At 39.7% G+C, this 9628-nt stretch overlaps 1 protein-coding gene across 1 annotated transcript in view; it reads left to right on the forward strand.

Moving 5' to 3' along the window:
* Positions 1 to 9628, forward strand: part of HERC2 (HECT and RLD domain containing E3 ubiquitin protein ligase 2) — a 259545-nt gene that overhangs the window by 52346 nt on the left and 197571 nt on the right. Inside the window, exons 12-14 of the mRNA XM_006861873.1 lie at positions 1894 to 2051; positions 2138 to 2251; positions 4989 to 5240. Of these exons, the coding sequence (XP_006861935.1) occupies positions 1894 to 2051; positions 2138 to 2251; positions 4989 to 5240 (524 nt within the window). The remainder of the gene's footprint in view (positions 1 to 1893; positions 2052 to 2137; positions 2252 to 4988; positions 5241 to 9628) is intronic.

A 9628-nucleotide genomic window follows, 5' to 3' on the forward strand; every position in this document is an offset into this window, starting at 1 on the left:
TTGCTCTATTTACTCACATGACGACCCCCAATAGAGTTTCCTAAAGCCGATTTCTACACAGCTTTCAGTTCATTCCTAAATAGTTCAGATGAAGTCCCCCAGTTTTTGAACCATATGTTATATTATCACAGGTGGTAAAACAAACCGATTTTGAATATTTTTTTTTTCTGGTGGTATCTTTTTATTATTGTGAGAGACAAGAAACCAGCATAGAAAATAGTTTTGTTAAACACGTAGGTCTGTAGAGAATGAGAGGGCGGACTGTTCCCACAGAACAGTGCAACTCTTACATGCATTTGGCTGAAAATGGACCAAGTCTGCTCCAATCAGGTAGTCCCAGTACACGGGCCTCGGAGGTGTATGCAGGGCTAAACGTCTTCTGGACTTTGCCTAGCAGTCTGTTTATAGGATGCTGGAAATGCAGTGTGCTCCATTCACAGACACATCACTGGAGCGAAACCAACGTATTGCCGTTCAACTCGAAAGAATCTCAAAAGCTACAAAAAGGCTGTGTAATGTGTTAGTGCTACACAATTTTGCAGAGTCAGAAATATTCAGAACTTACTCAGTGTAAGGAATCTGGGTAATGTGATAATACTATCATGAAAAACAGGAATGGAATTTATAATTGCACCTCTCAGACTTGAAGGCAGGTGAGATCTGTACAGGCACATGTGCTATGAAAATTGTGGTTGTACAGTATTATCTTCCCATGTAAACCAGGTTCAGGTACTATTACGCTTAGCTTATTCATAGTTAAGCATTTATAAAGCAATAGCAAATTGCTGCTTAAATTATTATTTAAAAAGAAACCCACTGCCATCTGGTTGATCATACTTACAATGACCCTGTAGAGTTTCTGAAACTGTAAATCTCTAAGGGAGCAGAGGACCTCAGCCTTCTTTGGAGCTGCTGGTGAGTTTGAACAACCAACCTTGTAGTTAGCAGCCAGTATTAAATACGAGAATGAATAACTTGAGTAATTTGTTTATTGCCCTATGAGGAAGTTTGTTGTCGTATGTGCTGTCAAGTCAGTTCCAATTCTGACCCTGTATAGGGTTCCAAGGAGCGGCTGGTGAATTTGAACCACTCACCTTGTGGTTCAAACTGACCTTGTGGTCCAGTGCCTTCTCCCGCAGCACATGAAAAAGAAATCATTGTAGATGGCAGGAGTTGGAGAGAGACTTTTGGGGGAGTTGAAATGAGCTGAAGCAAGATCGAGGAAGTTACTGAGGTGTAAGTCATTTGGATGCACACGTGTCCTGTATACGGGTTAATTTATGTAGCAGGCTGGGAGTACTGGGGTGGCGCTGCGGGATCAGCACTGGACTGCTAACCGCAAGCCAATAGTTCCGACCCACTAGTTGTTGCTTGGACGTCCAGTACGGGGTCACTGTGAGTCGGAACCAACTTGATGGCACTAAATAGGAACACCAAGGGGTCACAACATGAGTAGAACTTGTCTTTGGTGAGATTGGAGTGGACACTTAAAAAGATGTTACCAAGAAGAGTCAACATTCAGATTACAAGCAGATTAGAAACACAGGATACTTTACTTATTTTGGAAAGTTTTTCGACTAGTGTGACTTTTAATTTTTAACAGTGTCATGTTGTTGTTATTGCTGGTAAATGTCATCGAGTCAGTTCTGGTTCATAGAGGTAGGGTATCCAAGGAGTGGCTGTGTCATACTGATGGTGAAATAAGACTCAGATTGCAGTGCTTGCTTTATTATTTCCACATTTAATTAACTGTATGTCACATTGTGACCAGTTTTATAGAGGTTTAGTTTTAATTATGCATTTTTAGACACGTTGCCAACATTTGCAGTTGAATTAGTGAATTTTCCTTGTCAACAACAAGATGCCTAGAAGGATATTTTTTTCTCCCCACAGGCCTCTGGAAGAGCCTAAGGTGATCTCGGCATTTTCAGGAAAGCAGGCAGGGAAGCACGTGGTGCACATTGCCTGTGGAAGCACGTACAGTGCCGCCATCACTGCCGAAGGAGAGCTGTACACGTGGGGCCGCGGGAACTACGGCCGCCTGGGCCACGGTATGTCTGTGTGTGAGGGCTGAGTGCATGCCGGAAGTCTCCTCTCATGAGTGCTTTTCAGTAAGAACCGTCCTGTCTATTTAAAGGGTCCAGTGAGGACGAGGTCATTCCGGTGCTCGTCGCTGGGCTGAAAGGCCTGAAGGTTATCGACGTGGCATGTGGGAGCGGGGATGCTCAGACCCTGGCTGTGACTGAGAACGGTAGGTAGAGCACACCCTGCCCTGGGCTGCTTCTTGAGGCTGTGGAATGTCAGCAGCTGCTGGGAGCATAGCCAGTGGCTGCTGGGAGCACAGTCAGCGGCTGCTGGGAGCACAGTAAACCGTTCAGTGTCATCCTGCCTGACAGGTTGCTGGCCTTCACATGGATGTGGCTCTTTTGTGCTGTTTGTGGAGGGGCTTCTCAAAAGAGTTGAATGGCGTGTCTTTGCCCAGAGCCACACAGCTGGTTTGTGGTTACCACCCTTTGGATTTTAACAGTTTTTCACTAACCATGAAAGTAGTCTCTGGTTATTTATTAAATTTCATGATGTTTTGCCACGTTGGTTTCCTGTGGTAAATCCTGGTTATTCTTGGATTTTCTGTAATATGTTGCATTGCTTGCTTGTTTTTTGGTTTTTGTTAATAAGTTTGTAAATGAGATTGTAAAGATTTATTTATCAGGTTTGATGGTTAGAATAACATTTAAAAAACAATGTGTTTAGTAAGTATTGTAGAGTCTTGGCCATTGGTGTCATGGGTGTCTGTTCTTAGCATCATGTGGATCTGTCCTCAACATTGTGGTGATGTGTCCTTTAGCATCCTAGCGGTGTGTCTCTTCATTGTCATTGTGGATGTCTGTTGGCATTGTGATTATCTGTTCAGTGGTATCTCGTGGATCTCTTTGTCCTTGGCTTTGTTGTGTGTGTGTAGTGTTATCATTGTGGTTGTCTATCTGTTAGCATTGTGGGGTTCTTTTCTGTTCATCAGCATCATGGGATCTGCCCATCAGCCTTGTGAGAATTTGTCCTCACCATTGTGGTGTGTTGTGTTTAGTGTCACTGGGGGTCTGTCATCAGCATTTTGAATTTTTTTTCTTTATTAAAAGGAGCTATCGTAGCACTGTGGGATTGGTATTGGGCTCCTAACTGTAAGGTTGACAGTTCAAATCCACCAGTTGTTCATTGGGAGAAAGATGAATCTATCTGCTTTTGTAAAGATTTACAGCCTTGGAAACCCCCATTATAGTCGCTTTAAGTTGTCTTTGACTTGATGGTTGTATTTGTTAAATGCTGTCAAGTTGATTACGACTCACAATGATTCTGAATGGGATTTCCAAAGGGCAGCTGGTGGGTTTGAACTACTCACCTTACAGTTAACAGTATAGTGCTATTCTTGGTGTGATGGTAGTGGGTGTGATTTGGTTTTAGTTCTCTTTATTGGCATTGTGGAGTTTGTCGATTGGCATTGTAAGGGTCTTCAGCCTTGTGGAGTCTGTCTCTGTGCATTGTGGGAATCTTTCCATTGACATTTTAGAGGGCCTCTTCTCCAATATCCTGGTGGTATTTTGTTGATATTGAGTGGTTTTTGCTGTTCGTTGGTGTTGTGGGGTCTGTCTTGTCTTTAGCACCCTGGAGATCTGTCTTCAACATCTGATGACATTGTGGGGATTTGTCTATTAAAATCAGCTGGAGAGTCTCTGTATCTTTTCTTTCCTCCAGTGTACATTGGCAAATTGAGAACCAGAGTATAAAACTTTTAATCATGAAATGAAAAAGAAACAAACCAACACAAACCTCTTCAAGGCATAGTCCTGAAGAGGCATGCTTTTTGTGACATACTGTTGTAAATAAAACTGCATGATGGTTTGGTGACTGCATTGTATTGAAGGGGGACCATGCAACCTTACTTGGCAATTTCTTTGGTGGATGTGTTATACGAAAATGTCTTTTACTAAAGTATTAATTGCGTTCTTACTGCTTTTCTTGATCTTCTATCTATCCTTTGAAGGTATCTAATTGACATTCTTTAAAATTCTTTTTTAGTTAGCTCCATTAACTTTTCTTGAGAAACGATTTCTGGCCCTGCATCTTGGTCATTTATTTGAGCTATTCTCTCATGTTTCTTCTTGTGAGCTAAAGTTGTCTGTTTTCTCTAGGGCATTGTTGGGTTGTTGTATTTGCAAAAACAAACAGTGTCGTTGTTGGATGCAGAAGGGAGAAATCTCTGGTGTACTCCTGTAATTCAAGAAGCTCACAGAGTACTTGTGGAAGGGATGTGATGGTAGCGTTCCTGGCCCTAGATGGAATTCCTGTTGGCTTCAGTGTTAATCTATGTTCAGGACTCTCGATCTGGAAGTAGTTCTCAGGGGCTCTTGATGGAGCTGGTTTGAGTTTCAGGACCACAGGGGAAGCTGGGGGCAGAGTGACTGGGTAAATGATGGCTCCTCTTGGTTCTTCTTTCTTCATGGCAGTGAGAATCCCCCTTTCAGTCCTGTTTTTGAGGTGGCTCATTTTGTACCCAGCAGGATGGTAAGATTGACCAGTGCTCCTGTTGTTGTTGTTAAGTGCCATCATGTCGGTTCCAACTTACAGTAACCCTGCATAGAGTTTCTGATGAGCATCCTGAACCGCCGAGAGTTTGAACTGCTGCCCTTGCAGTTCAAATGACCTACAGTGCTGCCCCAGGACTCTAATCCTCATATTAGAGTTTTTACAATTACAATGAACCCTATTTACTGAGTCATGTACTCCTATCAGCGTATTCCCCCATCAGAAAAATGTTTGTTGGGATTTACAGTTAGAACTGACATTAAATAATACACTGCACTGGAGGCGTTAACTGTACACATTGATGGTCTAGATTGATTGGTTTATTGAATATGTTGATTATTATTAGTTATTTAAAAGTTTTCAGTAAAGTGTACTGTTTTCCTAATTTATATACACTTGATGTTTTTTAGGTCAAGTATGGTCTTGGGGAGATGGCGACTATGGGAAATTGGGCAGAGGTGGTAGTGATGGCTGTAAAACGCCAAAGCTAATTGAAAAGCTTCAAGACTTGTATGTTGTGAAAGTGCGCTGTGGAAGTCAATTTTCTATTGCTCTGACGAAAGATGGGCAAGTTTATTCATGGGGAAAAGGTGACAATCAGAGACTTGGGCATGGAACAGAGGAACATGTCCGTTATCCAAAATTATTGGAAGGCTTGCAAGGTAAGTAGAAATGTGTACTGGGTTTAAATCCTTTGGGGGCAGTTTTTGTAGTCATCTGTAGAGTTGACCGATTTTGTTTTTCTCTAATGAATTTTTCATGTATGAACTATTATTAAAAGGTTTCATTCATAATTTGCTCAGTACAGATAATTGAAAATAGATCTGTATTTTTTTTTTTTAAATGGCATTGGAAAATTCTTATAAAACTTACAAGAACTTAAGTTTTATAAGTTAAGATCCGTTCAGTTTTACTATTATTTTTGAGTTCTTTTTTTGTGAAAGGAATTAATTTATCAGTAATAATGGATTTGGTGACATCAGCTATTGTTTTGGTAATAAACTTGCAGCTATACTGTGGAAATTGCAAGACCGTGATATTCATGGTATTGTACCTGGGTTGTCTCATTTGAACTTGACCTTGATAGGTGACTAGACAGTTGAAGTATCTTACATGCATTTTATGTGTAGCCAAGACACACAGATGTGAATTTATGTGCCTTCTGCAATGGTGAGCCACCTGCAAACCATCTGCAAGGAAAGAGACCAGAACCACGTGCAGGATGAAGGCTCTTGAGTGATATTATGGGGTCCTTATTTTGGAGAAGAGGCTTCTGCTATAACACCGTAACTCAAATGCATCATTTCACCTATGGGCCTCCATGCTCTTTCAGATTGTTGTCCAGTTTTACCATGGCTTGGGTCAGATGCAGTACATTTGCCTATTGCACTCTGTTGACTGAGTTTTTGACTGCTGCTTTCTTGGGCATTGCTTGTGGATCCAAACAAAATGAAGTCTTTGACAACTTCAGTCTTTTCTCGATTTCACAATCCAGTTGTGAAGAGTTTTGTGTTCTTTACCTTGAGGTGCAATTCATACTGAAGGCTGAAGTCTTTGATATTCATCAGTAAATATTTTATATCCTTTTCACTTCCTGTAAGCAAGGATATGTTATCTGCGTGTCACAAGTTTTTAATGAGTCTTCCTCCAATTCTGATGCCCAGTTCTTTATATAATCCAGCTTCTCAAATTATTTGCTTGGCATATAGATTGAATAAGTATGGCAAAAGAATACAGTCCTAGCATATACCTTTCCTAATTTTAAACCATTCAGTTTCCCTTGTTCTGTTTGAATGACTGCCTCTTGGCCTAAGTATAGGTTCCTTATGAGCACAACTAAGTGGTCTTGTGTATCCCTTTTTGCCATGTTATCTATAGCTTGTCATGATCGACACATTCAAAAGCCTTTGCATAGTCAATAAAGCACAAGTAAACATTTTTCTGGTATTCTCTGCTTTCATTCAAGTTGTGTTTGATGTTAACAGTGATATCCCAGTTCCTTGTCCCCTTCTGATCTGCTTGTTTTGGCAGTTCCCTGCCTATATATTCTGTTGCCACTGCTTTTGAATCATCTTCAGCAAAATTTTATTTGCATGTGATATTAATGACAGTGTTCCATGATTTATGCATTTTGTTGGCTCACCTCTCTTTGGGATGGGCTCAAATATAGATCTCTTCTAATTGGCTAACCAGGTAGCTTAGATGAGTGAGTACCTGTGGTACTTCATCAGTTTCTTGAAAGGTTTCAATTTAATTCTGTCAGTTCCTGTTTTTTTTTTAAATTTTTTTTATGCCAATACCTTCAACACAGCTTGGATTTCTTCCTTCAGTAATCACTGGTTCTTGATCATATGCTACCTCTTGAAATGGTTGAATGTTAACTATTTCTTTTGGTACAGTGACTCAATGTGTTCCTTCCTTCTTTTAATGCTTTCTGTATCGTTCAATATTTTGCCCATGGAATCCTTCAATATTGAAAGCTGATGTTTGAATTCTTTCTTCAGTTCTTTGCGCTTGAGAAATGCTGAGCATGTGTCCTTCCAGTTTTGTTTTTCTAATTCCAGGTTAGAAATATATCCAAGTATCATAATTTTTTACTAGTCTTCTTGAGCTTCCCTTTGAAATTTTATGTTCAGCTCTTTTATGTCTTCATTTCTTTTATTGGTTTTAGCATCTCTTTGCTGGAGAGGAAATTCAGAGTCTCTTCTGACATCCATTTTGGTCTTTTCTTTTTTCCCTATCTTTTTAATGATGCTTTGCTTCTTGTGTTAGGTTCTCGATGTCGTGACATGGCTCTTTTAGTCTTGGCTCATTAGTGTCCAGTGCATCAAATCTGTTCTTGAGATGACTCTCATTTCAGGTGGGATATGTTCAGCATCATAATTTGGCTCTTGTGGACTTGTTTTAATATTACTCACCTTCAGCCTAAACTTTCATATGATCACTTGAAAATCTGGTCTTGTTTTGGTTGATGATAGTGATCTTTACAATCATGTCTTCCCACAGATGTAGTCAATTTGATTTCTCTGTATTCCATCTAGTGAGGTCCCTTGGAATGGTTGCCTTTTATTAAGTTTAGAAAAGTATTTACGATGCATAGGTCATTTGTTTTGCAAAATTCCATCATGCGGTCTCCCAACATCATTTTTATCACCAAGGCCATATTTTCCAACAGCTCACTCCTTCCTCTTTGCTTTCAACTTCTACATTGTAATCACCAGTAATCATGAATACATTTTGGTTCAAGTTTGATCAATTTCAGACAGAAGAAGTTGGTAAAATTCTTCAGTTTCATCACTGGCTTTAGTGGTTTGATGTGTAAATTTGAATAGTAGTTTTGTGGTCTTGTAGATGTATGGATATTGGATTATCACAGACAGCAGTGGATTTCAACATAGATCTTGAAATGGTCTCTTTGATGATGAATGCCATTTATTAAATTCCTTCTGAATTTATCATTCCTGGCATTGTAAACCATGTTTGTCAGACAGAAAGTAGCCATTACCAGTCCATTTTCACTCACTAATGCCCAGGGTAGTGTTCTTAATGTGTTCCATTTTATTTTTGACAACTTCCAATTTACCTAGATTCATACTTTGTACATAACATGTTCTGATTATTAATGGATGTTTTCAGTCATTTCTCCTCATTTTGAGTTGTGCCCCATCAGCAAATGAAGGTCCCAAAAGCTTTCCTCCATTCATATTATCATGATGATTGGACTGTAGAGGGATGTTTTTAAACAAGTTGACCTGGTCCTACGTTAGGGAGAGTTTGTGAAGAAGCATATGAGTAAGCCCACAGCAAAGGAGACTTCAGTAATAGATGGGTGCGTCGGATTAGGCCTTCTCTTTAGTGTTGAAGGTTGAACACACATTTTGCTGAGTGAGATACTAAATGTTTTAGATTTGAGGGCTGCATTCTGTTTCAAGTTCTCATCTTTGCTCTGGGGGCTCAAAAACCACCATGGACAATGTGTAAAAGAACAGGTGGGTTATATGCCAGTAAAGCTTGCTTGACAAATACAAGCCTCACTCTGCATTTGACTCCAGGGCTATGATTTGTAGGATTTGAAGATTGTTAATGATGTGATAACTAAGCATTGAATGTGCTGCTACGGTGACTGTTATTTTCCAAACTTCTGAGTTGTAGAGCAGTAGCATTCACTGTTACGTTATTGTTGTTGTTGTTAAGTGCCATCGAGTCGGTTACGTTATACAGCTGCTTTAAAACGTCAACTCCCTTCTCATCTTTGCCACTAGTAAAGGAAACCAGCTCTCTCAGTTGCTTTTGTAGATACACTTTACGTTTAGAATATTTTAAAAACTCGTGACAGACTCTTAGGTTTTACTTTAATAGTTTTAAAATAGAATCATTTTATATGATACATTTTTGAGAAATAGCTCTTGTGTTGACGGTGTTTTTGAAAACTAAAAATTTTAAATCATTTAAAAAATAAGAGAATTTTCAAAAATATACTACTTTGTAAAAATGAGGTACGGCCCAACGGAATGTAGAAATCATTGGACAATATCTTTGATATCCCACGTGAGTAAAGTTTTATGAATGGTTATACAGAAACAGCTACAAGCATTCATTGACAGAGAACTTCCAGAGGTTCAAGCTGGATTCAGAAGAGGCTGTGGAACAAGGGATATCATTGCTGATGTCCAATGGATCTTGGTTGAAAGCAGAGAATACCAGAAAGATGTTTACCTGTGCTTTATTGACTATGCAGAGGCTTTCGATTGTGTGGATCATGACAAGCTAGGGACAACATTGTGAACTATGAGTATTCCTGAACACTTAATTGTGCTCATGTGGAATCTGTATATGGACCAAAAGGCAGTTGTCCCAACAGAACATGGGAACACTGAACGGTTTAAAATTAAGAAAGGTGTGCGACAGGATTGTGTTCTTTCACCATACTTATTCAACCTGTATGAGCAAATAATCTGAGAAGCTGGGTTCTGTGAAGAAAAACGTGGCATCAGGATTGGATGAAGACTCATTAACAACCTGCGATATGCAGATGATACAACCTTGCTTG

Source organism: Chrysochloris asiatica, unplaced genomic scaffold (genome assembly GCF_000296735.1).
Source record: "Chrysochloris asiatica unplaced genomic scaffold, ChrAsi1.0 scaffold00044, whole genome shotgun sequence".
Lineage (NCBI taxonomy): Eukaryota > Metazoa > Chordata > Mammalia > Afrosoricida > Chrysochloridae > Chrysochloris > Chrysochloris asiatica.